Raw genomic sequence first — 21947 nt, 5'->3', positions numbered from 1 at the left:
TCTTCAGTCATCCTGTAATTATAGAATTGCTCCATGATGTACAGCTCAGTGCCAGCATCCGAGACCCCAAACTAGGCCTCGAGTGCGTCCCACATATCTTTTCCATTGTCAATTGACGCATACACATCAACTATGTTCTCACCAAGAACACTCAAGAGAGCAGCCTTAAACAGAGTATCCATTTTCTGAAAAGCTTGTGCCTGTTGAGCATCAAGCTCTCCTTCAGGTTTGCCAAGAGTGGCGTCATAGCAACTCATGGTTTGAAACCATAAGACTGCTCTCACGCGCCACCTCTCATAGTGGATACCCTCAAACATAGGAGGTCTCATAGAAGCAGCAAAACCACTTGGTGTAAATTGCCTATAATAAGGTTTTTGGATTGCTGGAAATATGAGCAATTTACCAAATAATTTTGCTAACGAAAATACTAGATAAAGCATGACTAATATAGCAGAGATAAAGCAAGTCATGCAGGAACGGGCGGCGGAGGAGGAGCGCGCGTGGATGTCCCTCTTGTTCTCATGCTCATACATGTGGGGAAAGAACCTCCCTTATAAAGAGGTCCAACGCCCTCTAAACTAGCAATGTGGGACTAAACTTTAGTAGTGCCCCCTGCCTTGCACGAATGGGCTAAGTGGGCCTTTAGGATTTATTAGAAATTTCTGAAATAGTTATTGGACTGCCCCCAAAATGGACTAAATTCCAGCACGAATTGGCATGCTAGCTGCAGGAAGCAGGCACTGCTCGTTTCAAGCAGCCGGAAGTGAAAACTGAAAAGCTTCCAGCCACCGTCACATAGGTTCGGGCAGGTCAGTAAGCTACAAACTAGCACCAAGCTGTTATCTCTCAAAAACTTAATTCCGTTAAGCTTAGGATCATCCTCGGTGGAGATTTTTAGATCTCTGATTGTTTTTTATGTGCGTTATCTTTCTGCGATGTTTCTAGGTTTGAGAGATAACTCCAAAATTTCACCAAACAAGATGCGGTAGCTGGCCATTATTTTTCTAGCAGTTGGAGCAAGACGTAGGCAGATTAGTTCAAGAGTCATTTTCCTTAATTTTGTTTTCAAATTGGTTGTATATACTAGCTCTGCATAATTATATAGCTCAGCGAGGAATACGGGTTATCCACGGCAACTAAACAAGACGGTAGCAGGTAGGTGTTTATGTTCTGTGTGATGTGTGGGAACTTGCAGGAACATGATTGGAAATTTCCTGCTACGAACAAAATTAAAGCCATGTGTACTGTCTATAGCCCCGTAAATTACTACGCACCAGTTCGACTGTTCTGAAACAAACAAGTGTGTTAGTCCAAACATCTCTCTCCGTTGGCTCTTTTTATATATGTCAAGTTATTTCCTTTTACTTAATTTGACTGACTTCGTCCTGCGGGGGTTGGTGAGTTCCCACATCTATTAGCCATAGCTTATGGTTTAAGCTAATTATTGCACGGTACCTGTTATGACTGGCCAACTCTGAATACCAGCTCCTGGGTTGGTTCTCATAGCAGAATGGCCTAATTCTTCCATGTCTTCTCTTCTACCTCTGAAAAGCCTCGATGGCGCTTCAAGGAGTTGCATGGGGCATATCTGTCACAAATGGATCATGTCCCCTATCATCTCCAAGCTTCTGGACAAAGCCTTGTCCTACTGCAAATTCGACAAAGAAGAGACGCTTCATCGCCTGTTGACCGATGTTCTCCCTCGACTGGCGCTTACCATGGAAGCAGTAGAGAACATCCGTCATAGGAAACTCCTTGAGGAGATCGTGAGGGAGCTCAAATCCGCTTTCCATGACATGGAATATATCCTCGATGATCTGGAGTATATTCGTCACCACAAGAAGCTGCACAACCAGAAAATTCTCCAACAAAAGAGAGAGAAGAAAAGGCCCAGAACGGCTTCCGAAGCTGAAGCTAGCTCCTCAAACCAGGTCCTTTCTTGCTACCCTTAGTTCCCCCCATGTATTTTTGTAGAACGGATCATCTTTATGGCATGTCTGCATATTTTTTATATATAAAGAAGGAATTTGCCAAAGTTAATTCAAAGGTGGAATTAAATAAATTCCTTGCGGAAAAATAACATTCTTAACATGAATTAGACATATAAATGTCTAAGTTTGTTATGTGCTTGTACAATTTAGAGCAATGGAGGCTTAAGCCCTTGTGTCTCACCTCCATACATTCTCCACCAAGCCAGTGTGCTTGTACAATTTTTCATACTCAGGAACTAAATAATACTCCCTCCGTTCCTTTTTACTCCCCATATAAAAAATCAACTTCTACAATACCAATTATACATAATATGAAACTACATTCCATAATGAATCTAAAGATATTCTTTTGGCCTTGTAATTGTAGATACTTTTTTCTATAAGTTTGGTCAAAATAAAGATACTTTGACTTCAGACAAAAGTTATATGCAAACTAAAAAGAAATGGAGGGAGTACTATGGGAACTTGAGTACTGGAAAAAAAATGTAACCAAGTGAAAGTTTTACAAGTAATGACTAACCAGGATTGTAGTCAAAGTTTTGACAAATCCTAGCAAGCTTCTTTCCAAATGATGCAGCTCTGCTTTGGAACTTACCTATTTCATAGTTCACAACTTTGTCTTGCATAATAGAAGGTTGTATTGATGTCAACAAAATCAAATATACTGTCCTCTGTATAGCTGAAATGTGGATTTAGCAAATATGTAGTCAACTGTAGTGGGGCATCTAGCCTATCTTTCATCTTCTTGTCAACTATAGCTAAAACATCTTTGTAGCGTGCCTCGACGTTACCAAAACCCTCTTTGTTTTCTTTCTTTGCCTTCACTATCTCTCCATACACAGAGCCCATTGAGGGTAGTGCCTCACCATCAACCAACCGGAGGACCTTAACCAACAACTCGAATACCTTAATGCAAACATTCACACCCTTCCAGAAGGGCTTGTTGAGAATTGTGGCTGTAGCATCCTTGCCATTCTTTGAGTGCACATCCTTGACCTTGTCCCACTTAGAGGATACCATCTTCCTTAGTGAATCATCCTTGTCCACAAGGCTTTGCGAAGCGAGGAATTGGGAAGCAAATTTGGTCACTCCCGGCCTTATGATTTCTCTCTTCTTGGTGAAGGATCTCATGCACTCTAAGGTTTCATGGTGTGTAACACCCTCGATGCGACTATAGCTCCCACGTGTCGAGGCACGACTTAGAGACATAATCGCATTGAAGGCATATGTCGCAAGTGAGGTAATCTTCACACAACCCATGTAATACATAAGGGAAAGAGATACATAGTTGGCTTACAATCGCCACTTCACACAAATACATGAATAAAGCATTACATCAACCAGATACAATCAAGGTCCGACTACGGAACCAAAATAAAAGAAGAACCCCAAATGCGACAAAGGTCCCCGATCGACCCCAACTGGGCTCCACTACTGATCAACTAGAAAGAAACAACACAAAGGACAAGATCTTCATCGAGCTCCTCCTGGAGCTTGGTTGCGTTATCTGCACGGACTCATCGGCACCTGCAAACTGGTTTTGGAAGTATCTGTGAGCCACGGGGACTCAGCAATCTCGCACCCTCGCGATCAAGACTATTTAAGCTTATGGGTAAGGTAAAAGGTATGAGGTGGAGCTGCAGCAAGCGACTAGCATATATGGTGGCTAACATACGCAAATGAGAGCGAGAAGAGAAGGCAAAGCACGGTCGATAAAAGTATGATCAAGAAGTGATCCTATAGCAACCTACGCCAAGCATAACTCCAACAACCGTGTTCACTTCCCGGACCCTGCCGGAAAGAGACCATCACGGTTACACACGCGGTTGATTCATTTTAATTAAGGTCAACTTTAGATTTTCTACAACCGGACATTAACAAATTCCCATCTGCCCATAACCGCTGGCACGGCTTTTGAAAGTTCAAATCCCTGCAGGGGTGTCCCAACTTAGCCCATCACAAGCTCTCACGGTCAACGAAGGAATAGACCTCCTCCCGAGACATTCCGGTCAGACTCGGTATCCCGGTACAACAAGACATTTCGACAGGGTAAAACTAAACCAGCAACACCGCCGGAATGTGCCGACAAATCCCGATAGGAGCTGCACATATCTCTTTCTCAGGGCACACTCAGATGAGACATCCTACGAGTAAAACCAACCCTCAAGTTGCCCCGAGGTGGCCCCGCAGTCTACTCGGTCGGACCAACACTCAGAGGAGCACTGGCCCGGGGGGGGGGGGTTAAAATAATGATGACCCTCGAGAGAGCGACTCCCAAGGGAAAAGTAGGTGGTGGTGAGGCAAATGGTAAAACCAAGGTTGGGCATTGCTGGAGGAGCTTTACTTAAGGTGAACTGTCAAGGGGTTCCCATTATTACCCAACCGCGTAAGGAACGCAAAATCCGGGAACATAACACCGATATGGCGGAAACTAGGGCGGCAAGAGTGGAACAAAACACCAGGCATAAGGCCGAGCCTTCCACCCTTTACCAAGTATATAGATGCATTAATTAAATAAGATATATTGTGATATCCCAACAAGTAAACATGTTCCAACAAGGAACAACAACTCCATGTTCCAACAAGGAACATACTTCAATCTTCACCTGCAACTAACAACGCTATAAGAGGGGCTGAGCAAAGCGGTAACATAGCCAATCAACGGTTTGCTAGGACAAGGTGGGTTAGAGGCTTGGTTCAACAATTTAGGAGGCATGATAAACAAGTGGTAGGTATCGCAGCATAGGCATAGCAAAAGAGTGAGCATCTAGCAAAGCAAAGATAGAAGTGATTTCGAGGGTATGATCATCTTGCCTGAAATCCCGCAAGGAAGAAGAACGAGTCCATGAAGAAGACAAATGGACGTAGACGAACGGTTCCTCACAAACACGACGTTATCGGAACCAACCCGAAGAAGCAACACCGGAAAGAAGCAAACAACATAGTAAACAATCAACACATCAACATGGCATGATGCACAAACAATTATGATGCATGTCCGGTTTAATGAGGCATGGCATGGCAAAGTGCACAAGCAAACCTACAAATTAAGTGGAGCACTTGCCAAAACACCACATGACTTATTTGGTTCGAACTTGTTTATGTACCCAACAATATTAAATGTTGTTAAACATGGCAAGAGGGTGAAGCATAATAAAACTATCTAATCTAGGCAAGGTTAAATGAGGCCGGAAGCAACGAACAACAATTCCGGTAAATCCCCATATGCATATTATAGATTTGGTACTGATATGCCCTAAACACAATTTTAGAGTTGCTAAACATGCAACGTAAAGCCACCATGTTAAACTAGGCAAAATTCTACCCCATTTACATATAAAGATTATTTAATTCGGAGCTACGGTTGAATAGTTATGAATTAAATCATTTTAGCATGGCTAGGAGCAAATTTAAACAAACATAATTTTAGACATTTTAAACATGGGTGAAAATGACATATTATTAAACTAGACAAAATTCTGAGCAAGTTTCATATATAATTCATTTTAAACCGATGCACGAATTGTGAGTTATTATATGCATGAACATGAGGGTTTTTTCTGTAAAACTGCAGTCTCAGGATAAATAGACAAATTCACAGATCCTGAAAAAAACATCAACGGGCTGAATCTGGTGCACTGCTGGGCTGAACAGAGAGGAGGGACTGGGGGATCTGCTCACAGCGGGCCTTGGGCCGGTTGGCAGATCCGGCCTGGTGCGGACGGAGCGGGTGCAGTAGGCCGACTTGGCACAGGCCGGGCCCTGCGCTGGGTATCGGCCCATGGGGAGGTGGCCACGGTCAACGAAGGAAGAGGAGGCGGCCCAGGTGCGTGCGGTCGACGCAGGCGCGGTCAGCGAAGAACCCCGGCGGCGGCGGCCGAACTCCGGCGAGCGCGGCGCACGGGGAAACGATGACGGGCGCGGTCGGCGAGGTCGGGAACGAGCAGATCCTGGCGAGGGGGTCCCGGATCTGACGACGTTTCAGGGCGAGGAGGCCGGCAACGTCCTCGACGACGATGGAATGGGCGACTCCAGTGACGGTGATCTCTCCTGCGCGCGCGAGAGGGAGAGTTTAGAGAGGAAGGCCGAAGGAGAAGGAAGCAGAGAGGCGGGGCGGCGGGGCTAGCCTGATGCAGGGGTGGCGGTCGCCGGCGTAGCTCCCGGTGGCCATCGGGGTTTGGCGAGGTGGCGGCAGGTCGGCGCAGAGGGAGCTCGGGCTCCCTGACCGTGGGGAGGAAGACAGGGCACCGGGGGCTGAGGCAGACGGGCCCAGATCCGGCTCGGGCGGGCCACGACGAAGTGGGGCGCGGGAAGGCGACGTGGCGGCTTGCCACTGGCCACGGGCGGCGCAGCCAATGGCCACGCGCCAAGTGGCAGGGACGAGGTGGCCGGCGGCAGAATTTGAGGAGAGGGTGGCTGGCGGCTGCGGGGATCCCGAGGGGAAGGCTAGAAGTAGGTGGAGGGGGTTTAGGGTTCCAAAAATGGAAGGGGAAGGTCTATATATAGACAAGGGGGCTAGGTTAGGGAGATTTTAGTCCGTTCCGGAGCCGTTCGATCTCGATCGGACGACCCGGAGCGGAGGCGGGTTAGATAGGTGGGCTAGTGGGCTGTGAAGAGAGGTTGGGCTGAGATGAGAGGAGAGGAGTGCAGCCCGGCAACTGTTTTCGAAGACCGAAAACGTCCGGCGTTAGACTGGCTATACTGCCGCTATAGTTAATTGTTTGGGCGTCAAACGAACTCCGAATGCGATGAAACTTGACAGGCGGTCTATCTACACTATAAAAAGACCACACGTCAACTCTCATCCCATTCCGAGAACATTTTCCGGCCACTTATAAAATACTATTTCGGACATGCCGCGGGCGCGTGCAAGTGTGTCTGGGCTCAGAACGGACAACGGACGGAACTGGGAGAACCCGGGCTAATGCAAGTTTTGAAAACATGATGATGCAATGCACATGATGACATGGAAAGATGCAACACGCAAGCGAATGACACGGCAACGACAACGAATAACTGGAAGACACCTGGCGCAACGGTCTCGGGGCGTTACATGGTGCCCATACAAAAATATTGTGAAAGCCTTGGTGGTCAATTATCTTCTTGAACTTAGCTAAGCTGCTAACCCATGGATCATCAAATTGACAGTGTGAGTCATGCACAAGCTCCAAAATATCTTCGGCCTCTTCAGTTTCAAGAGATCGTTAGCTCCCATGTTGTTTGAAACATTGTCAGTCATAACCTGCACCACATGTTCAGCACCTAATGCTCCAAAATATCTTCGGCCTCTTCAGTTTCAATGTGTGACCAGATTCATAATTCAGCTCCTCTTCATGTTAGTCCAAGTATCTGTCATGAGAGAGCAACCATGCTTAGCCTTCTCAACCTCTCTGTCCTTGAGTTCACTCTTGGTTCTTGCATATTCAGACTTCAGCAAAGTCTCCCGGAGATCGTATTGTCTAGGTGGATCTAGATGTTTTCCAAATTGACCAATGGCCTGAACCATCTGCTTAAACTCATCATGGTCAATTGCATTGAATGGTATCGATGCATTTGCATATAAGAGAGACACATCTTAGCATAGGAGGGCAACAAACAATCTACAATTCAAAAACAGGGCAACAAGCTCTTACCGTGCATATACACCCATCTTGCAATGTACTCATGTGCTCAAAGTGATCTCCTCCCATGTTGCCTTGTTAATCTTCATTTTCTTGAGTCTTGCTTCTCCGGTTAACTTGGGGTCAATGGTACGTGTCCACTCATCTATATCTATAGGACCTAACACATGAGTTTGTGAGCTACCAATAGAACTGAGTTCGTCCATCTCGAGCTTGACCTTGAGGAGTGGATGATGCATCAATCACAACAGCATCTCTCACAAGCTCCTCATGCTCATATTTATTTTGCTTCTTTGATGCCTTTTCTTCAAAAGCTTTTTAGCTTCTTGTGGGCATCGTAGGCAAGACCTCATCGCGTTTCAGTTTGCCACAATGTGTTACTTTAGCCGGTAAATACCTCCCGTGAAAATCTGACTGCAGAAATTGCAACTCACTCTTTGAAGGTTGTTAGGATCAACCAGCTGACCATAAACCCAACCCATATCATCAAAATTCCTCTTGAGAATCTTTTCTCTCTTCTGCCGTCGTTGCTATGAAACTAGCATCATCTCCTCCTCCTGACTCCATACTATCCAATCACCAATGGACGCTAAACTATTGCTACCTGTTGTTGAAATTAACCGAGGACCAATAAATGAAACAAAGAAATGAACAAGAACAACAAAGCAAACTGATGTTGCAGTGTTGCATGTCAACCTATGGATGAGATCTGAAGAAAAATAGAAAAGATTACAGATGAGAGGAGGATCTATGGAACACAGGAGAAGAGGAGGAGATCCTCACCTAAACTAGTAGGAGGGGACGTCCCGGAGGAGGAGGAGGAGGAGATGTCGGCTTCCAGATCTAGTAGACTGCCGAGAAGGTGGAAGAACGCCACGAAGTCACCGCAGGATGCAAAGTAGCCGCCGCCGCAAAACTCTTTTTGTTCCCCCGCTTCTAACCTTGTAACCCTAGCCGAACAGACCAATTTTAGCCCAAGCCCTTAATACCCCTTGTGGCCCTCCCGCCCAACCATTTTCATACTCCCACTCGAGCGATCCCATCACTATTCCATCGATCAAGCGCGCACAGTGCACGCTTAGCTAGCTCCTAACGCTAAATCACCGCTGAAAAAGCTCAACGCTAAAACCATCGCTTAGGACAGAAGTGAAGCGTTTAGTTGGCGCTAAACGCTTAAGCACGATTAAGCACCGCTAAAAACACTTTCTTGAACATTGCAATTCCGTGGTAAACAAATTAGCTTTTGCCTTTTTGTATAATAGAAAGTTTAGTGCTCAATATTTCCCTACTTAAAAGCACTGATAATTTACGTGAGCATTCCACATTTTGCTACAGCACCGAGATACAGTATCACTCTCAATTTCATGAAATCATGAACAATTTTTGAAATCATAAACATTTTTTAAAACTCGTGCACATATTCAAAATGGTGAATATTTTTCAAATTCATGAACATTTTTACAAATTTTGAACATTTTCTAAAATCAACAATATTTTTTCAATTAATGAAAATATTAAACTATTTTAAAACTTTTTTTAGAATTGTAATTTTAAACAATTTTCTTGAATTGGCGAACATTTCTAGAATCGGTAAACTTTTTCTAAATTGGTGGAAGAAATTTTGAAATTCACGAACATTTTTTTGATTTAGTGAAATTTTTTGAAATGCCTGATCATTTTTTGAATCAGCGAACATTTTAGAGTGAATAAACTATTTTGTAAGTCACGAACAGTTTTTACATTTTCAGTATATTTCTCCGTTCATGAACATTTTTTGAATTGGCGAAATCTTATTCAATTTCGTTAACATTTCTTAATACATGAATTTTAGAAAAATCATAAACATTTTCCAATTTCCCAAACATTTGTTTTCAAAATTTCGAATTTTTTTAATAAGTAAACTTTTTTTACCAAATTGTGAATATTTTTTGAATCCACAAACATTTTATAATTTATTAAACATTTTATTTTGAAATTCTAATTTTTTTAAAAAAATTGAACTATTTTGAAATCCCAAATTATTTAAAGTAGAAAAACGGAAAACGAAAAAGAAAAAAAATAATAGAACGAAATTGAGAAAACTGGCAACTTGGACATGGGTCGGCCCAAATGAGCACAATGTGTCCTCTTAGCGCACAGAACGCAATATTGGAGGTCCCTACAGCATGGGCCGGCCAAGGCGGGGAATTTCCCTATGTGAACATTTTTTATAACCTATAGTGGCATTGGTGGGTAATATGTTACAACTTTAGGGGGCAATTTTCGTGACGTTCCGTCAGAAGCAATAGCCCCTTTTAGGTATAATATATATAGGATAGGATATGAAAAAGTGAGGTAAGCTAACACAACAAGGTAAAGAAAAACCCACAGGAGAATTCATCTTTGATTTCTGGCTTAGCTAGGCTACTTGAATAATGTTTAGAAATTAGTGTAAATCATTAAAATTTTGGGGCAGAAACTATTTTAAAATGTATAAAATAAGACAACTCATACTGTATTAGTCTATTATACAGAACAAAACCATATACAGAAGTTGTCTTTAAGATTAAGTCAGACCGCTTGCCACAACACGGCTTACAACAGTTTTGTAAGGAACACTTTGAATTGAACCGAATTGATGTCGCATCAAAAGGCCATACACAAACAACATCAGGAAACAATCTTATGACGCATTCATACTATAGAAACATACCTACATTTTTTTTGAATTTTACATACCTACATCATTCTTTCAATAGTATATATAATAGCTTAATCACAACAAACTAAAAGGAAACTTCTGTACACATGACTAAGTTGGAGATGGGCACTGACCTTGTCTAGAACTTTGCACCCCTTAGTGATTAATATCCTTCTCGCGAGCTAAAGCATCCTGCAAACCATCCACCATAGCAGTACTCTCTGAACACTGAATAACCAAGGGACAGACTAATAGTGAAAGCAATGTTTACCTCGTCCTCAGAGAGACGGTCATTGTTATTCGGGTCACTGTACCTGCTCCAACTTCATTGTTAGCATCGTCCTAGACCTAGAGTGCACACCGTCTTTTAGTTTCACTAGTAAACATGCCCGTGCGTTGCAATGGGAGATAAAAATAGGACATGATGTTCACATGATCATAAAATATTCGAACATGGTCAAACCGAAGGCGATGGGCTCCAACTGCTCTATGTTGAGGATCTTGATGGCCGTCACAACAACTCTTGGAGAGCCGTTAAAGGGATGCACTACTGCCTTTTTTGACTGGAACACCGTGCATTCCAATTAGGGCTGCAAGAAATGCTCGAGGCTCGTGAGCCGCTCGAAATCGACTCGTTTTTTGACTCGACTCGAGATCGGCTCTAAAACAAAACAAGCTGAGTTTGAACACTTTATATAGCTCGACCGAGAAACGAGCCGATCTTGAGCAAATGTTGGCTCGCTCGATTTTAGCTCGATAGCTCGACATAATATCATTATGTTAAATGATCATGTCATATATTAAATGAAAATAAAATAATTTATTACCATATATGTTGTCCATAATTTTTTTCCATTTTATTTAGCAATGAACATAGAAACTTAATTAAGTGTAGAGAAGATTTAGGCCTAATTATGGCACGTGGTCGACTATGTGTTAAATATCCTATATTTTTGGCAAAGGTTCCCAGCATATTCACCTTATTTTTTTTGTTTTTCATCCATAGATTTATAATTTTTACCATCTCATTTAGCTCGAAACTAGCTCGAGATCGACTCGAGATCGTTACAAGCTGAGCACGAGTCATGTTCTGCAGCTCGATCATGAGCTTCACTAAGTTTGAGCTCGCTCGAATTTTCATATGAGTTGAGCTGAGCCAACTCCAACTCGCTCGAGCTCGACTCATTTGCAGCCCTAATTCCAATTACCAAGGACCAACCAGATCGGTGGATGCACTACTGCTATCACACCAAATCAAGCCGGCTGAACTGTAAAGCACAAATCTTGGAGAGCCGTTAAAGGGATGCACTACTGCTACCACACCAAATCAAGCCGGTTGAACTGTAAAGCACAACAGCTCTTGGAGAGCCATTAAAGGGATGCACTACTGCTACCACACACCAATATACAATGGCAATTGTCATCTCGGCAGATCATGATAAGATTTAGCAGATCATGCAACACAACAAAGAGAGAGAGAGAAGGGGGGGGGGGGCAATATGCATTCAGAAATCCTCATCCTCACATACTCAAATTCTTTTGCCATTCTATAGAAACTCACTGTGCACTTGTTATAGAAAAAGCAAAAGGGAAAACACATGAAGCCAATGGCAAGCAAATGCAATACTTACATGATTTAGAATTATATTGAAAACTCGTCATAGGTTAAATCAAACAAAAATATATTATCTTTGCCTCTCTAGAAATTAACAAAAAATAGCCGCACAATAACACATACCAAGGCAAGTAATAACAACATTCAACGGACTTATTTCTCCTTGGTAGTTGTAACAAAGGAGTAGTACTTATAGTATCCACAAGAACCAATTCAGCCAACAAATGTGTTCATCAAGAAATTAAGTTTTTCAGTTTAATGAAAGCATGCCATTGCTTGTCTTGAGATGCAACCCTTTATGGTCTGCACAGAGAAAAGCATATGTAGCTTTAAAACGGCAAAGTAATGTGTAAAGGCCAGCAAGAGAATGAAAAATAAGGCAGTATTTCTCAATCAGGTGCGCAATATGTATAAATGATTGGAGATTTGCATGCATCATATAAACTGTCCATCCATGTGCCAATATAGAGACAGCTGGCCAAATGGTGGTGGCTACCTTAATCAAGGCAGTATGCCTGTATATACAATAGAAGTAAAATACTTCAAAATCTAATATGGGAAGGAGCAAGATCCCTGCTTACCTGAAAACAATGATGGGCAACTCTGCAAGACTACAACTAATAGCTGCATCAGAGATGAAAAGAACACAGACTGCACCGCTAGACTGACATGAGCAAGTGGTCGGCGGCAGTGGCATGGTCAGCGAATCGACTCCCCTAGTTAGATGGCCTCGATTCAGAATAAGGACACACTTTGAAGGAGAAAACACCATCTTCCTCGTTTTGCTGTTGACATTCAAGGAGATGGCACTCTCGTACTGCTCCATGGCCATACAACCGTCGCTGGTGAACACCGCACAACACAAGCACCAGACCGCACACGCACTGGAGACTTACATCGACGACTCAGCAGAACACGGCAACCGCGCGGATCCCGCGCCTGCTGCTTCCCAGATGTGAAAAAAAAAACAAGACAGTGCTGCCCTTCCGGTGATGGGGCGGATCGAACGCGACCCTTGCCAATTCATATTTTGAAGTTAGCCAAGTCACTGCGAGAGTCAAATAAGAACACAATTGATTGATTCCATTGTACAGACAAAGCATATCGCTAATTACATGGCTTAATTATAGTACTACCTCCGTCACGGTTTAGAAGGCGCGCTTGAAAATTCTCTGGGACCTAGGTAATTATCTATTGGTTATGAGATGGGCTAAAAAATAGCATTCACACTACGCATGCATATAAAAATAGTATATTAGAGTACTAATTAGCTATTAGAAATAAATGCAATGCGCCCTAAACCTTGTCTATTGAGGAAACGCACGCAAATTTAACTGTGCCTTCTAAACCGTGATGGAGGGAGTAGGTACTACAGCGGATCAGCCCTTTTATCGACGTTAGTCATACACATGCCATCTTTCATTGGGCCAAAAACTTTCAGAAAGTTCACAGGAGCTCGGAGGCAACATTGACCAAAGAGAGATGCCGGTTCAGCACTTCGGGGTCACGTCCGTAACCGTAACGAGCGTAGTCGCCGCCCGCGGTCGCTCGCCGGACCGCCGGGCCACCAGCATCATGCGACACAACGACAACGGGAGGCAGGCCTGCAGGCCGCCGGGCACCACATTCACGCGCAGGAGGAAGGCAGACTCCATGGACTCCCCCTGAGTTAACATCTCCAGGAAGGGATCAATTCTTCCGTTTCTAGGAACTTGGATCTACATGAGTGTTTCAGGTTCGCTAGTGCCTAGTCCGGGGTCGCATCCCGCACATCGTCTCACATCGTCCCGCATGTCAAGTTGTCGACCCCGACCCTTGATCCGTGTCGACGATCCTGGATCGAGGGTTGCTGTATCGTTCCCCGTTCCCGCCAACTATGCCCAGAGCCACAAGAGAGACGGTGTGGCGGAGTATGTCTCGGTGATGGCGGATGGACCCAGGGCGTACCCTTGCATGCTCGGATCCAGCAATAGCTGCGGCGCTCGAGGGCCATGGCGAGGACCTCGGCCAGCCGGTGGCTGGGGAGTCCATCGAGCTCGAGGATGTGGTGCTCTGACAGCCGCTGGCCAGCCTGTCCAGGCCACGACGACAGCCACCTCCAGCAGCGCGATCCCGACGGCGTGCAAGGACCCAGCTTGCTAGCGCTCACCACCGTCGCTCAACATCCTGACACCCGAAGCCCGTGCCGCCACCGACAGCACCGCCTATGAGAGTCGCCTGGCACCGGCCGGCTCCAAGCACCGCCCCTCCGCCTCCCTCCTCCTCCGTCCATCATCGTCCCCTTCGAAAATATAGGAGGAATATGAGATGGAGCTGAGTTGCGGATCTCCGACTTCAGCCTCTGTCGATGGCGTCTGCAGCTGCTGGTGAGCGGAACGCCGGCTTAGTCGTCCCTTCCTTCAATTACCTCTCCAAAATACAAATCTTAGCCGCCCCACGCTGCCAGCGTCCCCAATTGCACCGTCGTTTCCTTTATCTCAGTAGTGGTCGCCTAAGTTTTCTTAGTGTGGGATAGATTTGATCAAGGGAACTACTAGGCATCAGACTACTGATGCTTCTCACCTATCAGACCAGTCCACGACCATTGGATCAGATGCGTGTTGGTCGTCAGATTTGGTAGTAAACTCCCTCGCATGATTTATGGATTGTAGCGTTAATTTTTTTTACGGACGGAGGCAGCTCCGGTCACGTTTCCTGTGGTGGAAGCGGCGTGAGCCGGAACGAAGAAGATTGGGATTCCAAATTTCGTAATGTGAAACCTTTTTTTTGTTATATAATACGGATAGCCCAGGACATGCTAATATGTGTAATTTTTTTTCTGCGATCTAACGTTTTCTCTAAAAAACTTATGTAAAACAGAAAGAAATCTTAGCCATCAATCTTTATGAGAAACACAAAATTAACGGGTATAAAAAGATGACGGATGGAGAACCATAAAATGTTCCATCCTTTAATATATTATAATATAACTAGTCGCCAACCCATGCAATCGCACGGGCAAGCATATCTAGTGCATGAAAAAAAATTCAACATAAGGGATGACATGTATTTGTGTATGTATTTGTGTTAATATCCATAGGAATGGATTCAGATCCATCATAAAAGTATGCATTCTATTGGTGTCTTAACTTAGTCAACAGCAGGTTGTATAATTTTGAATGTCAATGATGGATATAAAGAATGCAACTTTCTTGAATGTACCATTTTCGCTCCTGGTTAAAATCAGCATTGTTATACCTTATTTGTCTTCCTCTTAAAATCCATGCATTCTATCCTTTGACCATAGTCTCTTTCTTTTACTTCACCTCTTTAGGAACATGAACAAAGGGAAGAAAAATATCCGATACCTAGGTAGACACTAACTTCAACGGTAGTCATATTTTTAACGGATCCATTCATGTGGATAACACAAAATGTTAGGGAGAGAAATACTTCACTATTCAAAAACAAATAGCTGAATATATGCATTTTACATGTAAAAAAACTTGATGACACATCAAGCCTTGAAGGCTAATACTAAATGCTTTTGATCATACAACAATGATGATTAGTTCAAACCATGTGACATCTCGTTGGTGCAGAATTCAAACTAAACTTAGCTTCACGAGCTAAACAAAACATAGGTAGTTTTTTAATTTCTGAGAAAGATTCATGGCGATAGTATGGAATTTTATTTCTAAGAAAGTTTAGCTGCTCAAATTTTTTATTTGGCATGGCGATAGTATGGAATTTCATGCCTATTGGCGAGTTTGTAATCACTCCTACCTATGGGCCCGTGTCCAATAAATATGCGTTCATATAATTCATCTAAGCATAAATGTTAATGTGACAGAACCTTCTCTATTGCCCTACACATCCAAATATACATCACGGATAATCTACTTAGAGAATATTTTTAGGAGAACATATTAGCACATCCAAACTATATATCATGATGCCATTTTCAATCTGAATGCGGACCAAAATATATGTCAATGTACATTAGAAACGTACATGGAGATGTAATGCGGAAGCAGAGGCGGCTACCCTTCTAAGAGGCTTATAGCTGATTCGACTTGTTACTGAATGCTTTTAGAATATTAATAATCTCAACAGAAGAATATGATCAAATTCGTTATTGACTAATGGACAAATAATCTTATTTCTGTAGTTTACGACTTTACATGCTAATCAATCTTAGCAATGTCCAAGTTTCTACTGTATAAACTGATTCGATACCAACTATGAGTATAATAAAAATTTATAGCCCCGTATCAACTCCTAATCATTCCTATTCTTGTGAACTTAGTCCTTACGGAAAGCCAAATAGGAAGGTTTTGTCGCTTAAATTGAATATATCAGATCACACTGGATTGAAAACATATTTGTCCACACCTAATTAGTAATGAGATTGTAGGACTTTTGGTCAAAGTAATTCATAAGGTTATACTGGTAAAAAAACTACAGTTTTGACCTTATTTGATTGATCAAGAACATTTATCTTCCTATCTCGTCTTCACAAAGACCAGCAAACAAATGCTGCTATACCGGAAACTTCAAAGAACAAATATGGTTATTTAAATGACAAAGATAATGTGTAAACATGCTGCTGCTCATCTTAACGCGCATCTCTTATCCACCATGCAAACCATGTATGTGCCATGCAAATGTTAGGCATGGCCGTGGTACAGTGCAACATATTGGTGTGACGATGTAGGTGCGTCCTGTTTAGATTCACATTTTTATACATACCTGGCCAATTAACTAATCTCTGTAAAGCTATCTTGATCCTTTTGATTGGGCGGACACATCCATTGGGATTAAGGGTGAATTGGGATGAAAACAAACCTATCATCCAATCAAAGAAAACCCAGTCGGATGTATCTAGTGACTATGCAATAGAAGGAGGAACCCAAGCGCTTGCCTTAAATCTGAAGACAGGTCGAGGAGTTGTGTGTGTAGTTCGCTAGCCTTAAAAGGAAGCGGAGCCCTAGTCATAACCATCGTCGGAGAGAAGCCCGCTGGAAATAGTCAAGCAGCTTCAACCTTAGTTGCGCTCCGACTTCGACTCGATCTGCATTACGTATCACGTACTTGAGAAGATTTGGAATTGAATCACCAAATGGCATTATTCTCCATTAATTATAAACATAAGCCTCGTTGTCTTACAAAAATGTTTCTGCCAACCAAGGACACCTCCATAGCTTCACCAACTAAGACTCTTCCATGTGCTATACAAAAAAAATAAGGCAGTGCCTTACGAACAATTATAGAGTAGGAGATTGATCGAGACATGCTGCAGTAGTATATCCAAGTTGTGGTCTCTGGATACGATATATTCGTAGTATAGAATATATATATTAAGCTCTCCTGTGATTGATAAAAATCAATACCATGATGGACCAAAACAAACTTTTTTGTGCATAACTGAAACATTACATATAAGTTAATGGCCAGATTACTGCAGACTTGCATGATGCCTGCTGTCAGCACCATAGGCAGTTACCTAGAGTGCATGGATGAGCCAACTCAATATTCTCTAGGTCCAAGATCCAAATATTCACTGGAAATATAACAAACAACATAAAAGAAAAAAAACAACACATTAGATAGGATGCATAAATATCGTGCCTAGAAATAATTGGATACGTATGTGAATCGGTATGCACTTTCTGCCGGTGCAGTAACTCGAGGTAGCAAAATCATGGCATGCATAGCAGAACCAATCAACTTTCTAACTGATTAAAGAGGAGATTAGATCAATCTAAGTGAGGAAAACCATGGAGTTACTGCAGCAGAACAAACAGACTTGTGTGTTGTTGCAACCTCTGCGGAGAGGGGAACTTGTGGGCAGCGCTGGTAGAAAGGGGTTGGATATGCCTGATTTGGAGATCCTCCTCGGCACCAGGTTTTTTCAGCTACAGACCGCTTTCATCTCCTTCTCCTCCTAGGTCCCTGCTGTTGCATACCTTAGCTCCCCTTCTTTAGTACAAATCTGAGGCGCGGTGCGGCATCATGATTAGGGATCGGCATAGTGAGGGCCATGACTTGATCTTGTCGTTCCCTGGGCATATCGGATCCATATCCCATCTGGATTGCTCCAATATGAGAAAGACATGGATTTGTTTTTCTTGAGGAGGAAGAGAGACAATAGAGTTTTGATAGCGTAAGATTCTTTCATTGTTTTTTTTTTGCATCACATTGTTGTTTTCATTACCGAGAAGAGAAAGGACGTGGAATAGTTTTTTTTATGTGGAGTATACATATAGTAGATACTATAGGGATATCTCTTCCTTGGGCGTCTATTTTCACAACCGTGAAAGCATTGTGGGCTTTCTCCTCCATCTTTTATTTCTAATATATGTGGGCCTGGACATTATTATTTTTGGCCGAACTGGGCACAACTACGTCGGTTAGTCTATAGGATTACGTGAGTCAATCTACACCACAATAATTCGGTCCCACCAGATTAACGGCTCCTAATTACTGATTAACGTAGGATTTTCTAGGGAGTCTAAAATTAGTATAGGTACAGAGGTACAGATAGATAGATAGATAGATAGATAGATAGATATAGATAGATAGATAGATAGATAGATAGATTTTTTTGAGGGCAATTTATAATATAATTAGGTATACATATAGATATAGATATAGATATAAATGTGTACTACACCGAGCTCCAACCAAGCCACGTGAATAAAGACTTGCATTAGGCATGCATGAATGTCCAGCCCGTTCATTTACAGTGCCGAGCGGTTGTCAACGTTCCAAAAATGTTGGTATTGGAACTTGCCATTTGAATTTTCAAATGTTGGTTTCTTATGCAGGATATTTTTGTTGAATCGAGTTATACTCTCACCGGAGATCTTAATCGTCGTTTGAAGCGTAATATGGACAAGATAGAAAAACACATTAATAAAGCACAAGACATTATTGCACTAGCAAAGCCGTCAAGCAAGCGTGAAACTGTTACTGCCAAAAATACACATGCACCCACCACTTCAGCTCCAACAGCAAAGGTAACTGGACGAGATGAGGATCGTCAGAGGATTAGTGAAAAGCTTCGTGGTGCCAATCTGAGCTCAGGGAACAACAAATGTTTCTCTGTAATTGGTATTCATGGCATACCAGGATCTGGAAAGACAACCCTCGCACAACATGTTTGTGAGTATGAAAAAACTGAGAACTATTTCGACCTTGTTATGTGGATTCATGTTTCTCAGAACTATAGTTTGCGTGTCATTTTCAAGGAGATGCTTGAGGTAGCTTCAATGGACAAAAGCAATGACCCACCTGCATACAGTTACAGTAGCCTAGGTGTCCTGGAAGACAAATTGAAGGAGAAAATAAAAGGCAAACGATTTCTCTTGGTACTAGATGATATCTGGTGCAATAAGGATGCCGATACGAAGGAGCTACCAAGGTTACTTTCTCCATTGAAGGTTGGAGGGGAAGGAAGCAGGATCCTAGCGACAAGTCGCAATAAAGATGCATTTTCAGATCTAGGTCCTGATGTGGCCCGTGATGTTTTTGCTATACCTGACTTGGATGGCGAAGTCTTCTTGAACCTGTTCATGTATTATGCCCTTGAAGATCCAAATGCAGATGATCCAGATAAAGCAGAACTCAGAAGTATTGGAGCTAAAATTGCACTGAAGCTGAAAGCACTACCACTGGCAGCCAGTACAGTGGGGGGACAACTACGTATCAGACAAAATGATGTTAAATTTTGGAGGGAAGTTCAACATCGGGACCTTCTGAATGATACTACAGGGGCCCTGTGGTGGAGTTACCAGCATCTTGATGAGCAAGTCAGGCGATGCTTTGCTTACTGTAGTATTTTTCCTAGAAGGCGTCGCTTGCTCCAAGATGAGTTAATTAATTTGTGGGTGGCAGAGGGATTCATACAGACTACTGATGCAGAGGAGGACATGGAAGCTGTTGGTCGGGGTTACTTTCATAAGTTACTAGCAACCTCATTTGTGCAACCCGGAGGGAATGATCAATATATAGTTCATGATCTTATGCATGATTTAGCTGAAAAGGCGGCTGGGGATGATTGCTTCAGAATCGAGAATGGCTTGACAAAAAAAGTTCCGCGTGATGTTCGCCATCTTTTTGTTGCAGATGCAGCAATGGTAACCAAGGAGATTTTTGAATTGGAGAACCTATGCACTCTCATTATTGATGTGGAGAGGCCTGAACTAGTTAACACAATTTTTTTTGAGGAAGTGTTCGAGAAGCTGAAGAAATTACGGGTACTTGTTGTACAAGCTGGGTATAATGATTATTTAGATGATTCTTATTTGGATATTCCACGAAGTATTGGTCAGTTAAAGTATCTACGCTATCTTAGAATAGTGGTCCCCACAGAAAACCTGTCGTTACCAAAAACATTAGGCAAACTTTACCATCTGCAGGTGCTAATGTTGCATTTATGTGCTGTAGAAATTTCCCCTGATACAAATCTGAGTAACCTCACCAACTTGCGGCATGTCAGCGGCGTAAGTTTCTTTGCGGCTGCGTTCATTGGTAGTTTAACGTCATTACGAACACTTGCAGATTTCGAAGTAAGGAAGGAGGTTGGGTATGAGTTGAGCCAGCTGAGAGACCTAAACAAGCTTCAGGGCTATCTGAGTATCCGTGATCTTGGAAATGTTAAAAGCAAGAGGGAGGCGTGTGAAGCAAAGCTAGCTGACAAGAAAGGACTGACAGAATTGGTACTGCAGTGGGACCATGATACGAGCTGCACACCACAAGTTCAAGCAGAGGTACTTGAGGCTCTTTGCCCACCCGAGCATCTTGAAAATCTGGAAATCATCGGTTACCAAGGTCCGAGCTACCCAAGTTGGATGCTGAGTGAGCAGAACAGCGGCCCAAAGTACCTAAAGACACTAGCGCTGGACTCCTGCTGGCTGGAACCTGCTCCTCAACTGTTTGAGGTTTTCATTAATCTTCGCAAGCTCATGATTGGACGCTGCAACTGGGACCACTTGCCAGCCAGTGTGAAGGACCTCAGGTGGCTCGAGAGCCTACTGATTGTTGATTGCTGGCGTCTTGAATCTCTTCCAGAACTTCCCAGTTCTCTTAAGAAGTTTAAATTGGTGGGAAGCGACAATGAGTTCGTGAAGTCGTGCAAACTAGAAGGTCATCCTAATTGGGAAAAGCTTCGGCATCTCGAGAACCCGCCGATACTTGATGTTGGCACACCGGAATTCATGCCGCAGGTATATACATCTATAAATCTTTTTGATGCCTCATTCTTTCAAGTTAATAGTCGTTATGATTGTTGCTTAAGTTTGGTAATACATTTGCTAACCTTAGAAAATACCAGGAAGAACACGACACAGACGAAGATGAAGTAGAAGATTCACCATCGTTGTGATATGCTGCCAAATTGGCTCGGTAGTGATTTCTGGCCCTACGCATGCCTTGTCATTAGGCGTTATATGCTCGTTGCGGACCATGCTGCATTTATTTATCTTCCAATGGCTTGTAATAATGTGGAATTGTGACCACTGGATTTATCTGACAATTCCTATGGCTTGTATTGTTGTGGAGTGATTGCCAGTGGATTTATTTGCTTCCGATGACTTGTAATAATGTGGAACGTTGACCACTGGATTATTTGTTTCCTATAGTTTGTAATACTGTGGAAATATGACCACTGGATTTATTTGTTTCATATATGGTTTGTAACATTGAGGAATGATGTACGCTGTTCCTATCCTATCTGTTTCCATTGGTTCATAGTGTTGGGGAACGTAGTAATTTCAAAAAAATTCCTACAAACATGCAAGATTATTTTTTTTCGACAAAGGGTGAACTTTTATTGGCTCAAAATGGAGCATCAAAAAGATACAAACACAATGCATAGTTAAGATGCACACAGCCAACACCAACACACGCACGCAAAAAACTCGCCATCAAATAGCAAAGTCATCTAAGACCAAAGCTATGCATGGGCCACAAAAAAAAGAAAAAAAAGAAACCCCAAAGCGATCAGATCCGCAATTGGCAAACTATATTAATGACCTTATCCGCACCGACCATCTCAT

At 42.8% G+C, this 21947-nt stretch overlaps 1 protein-coding gene across 1 annotated transcript; it reads left to right on the top strand.

The window, feature by feature from the left end:
• Positions 1 to 1464: 1464 nt before the first annotated feature.
• On the top strand, positions 1465 to 21601 carry LOC125525732 (putative disease resistance RPP13-like protein 1). The gene is made up of 3 exons (XM_048690736.1): positions 1465 to 1931; positions 18717 to 21116; positions 21224 to 21601. The coding sequence occupies exons 1-3, from the start codon at positions 1527 to 1529 to the stop codon at positions 21272 to 21274; spliced, it is 2856 nt and encodes a 951-aa protein (XP_048546693.1). The 5' UTR covers positions 1465 to 1526; the 3' UTR covers positions 21275 to 21601.
• Positions 21602 to 21947: the final 346 nt, after the last annotated feature.

The sequence above is a fragment of the Triticum urartu genome, chromosome 7 (genome assembly GCF_003073215.2).
Source record: "Triticum urartu cultivar G1812 chromosome 7, Tu2.1, whole genome shotgun sequence".
Taxonomy (NCBI): domain Eukaryota; kingdom Viridiplantae; phylum Streptophyta; class Magnoliopsida; order Poales; family Poaceae; genus Triticum; species Triticum urartu.
Note: the sequence above shows the minus strand (reverse complement) of the source record. Positions and strands in the feature narration are given on the sequence as shown.

Coding starts and splice junctions, on each gene's coding strand:
- LOC125525732 (XM_048690736.1), top strand. CDS start 1,527: ATGTCTTCTCTTCTACCTCTGAAAAGCCTCGATGGCGCTTCAAGGAGT. Junction 1,932..18,716: donor AAGCTAGCTCCTCAAACCAG/GTCCTTTCTTGC, acceptor TTTCTTATGCAG/GATATTTTTGTTGAATCGAG. Junction 21,117..21,223: donor CACCGGAATTCATGCCGCAG/GTATATACATCT, acceptor AGAAAATACCAG/GAAGAACACGACACAGACGA.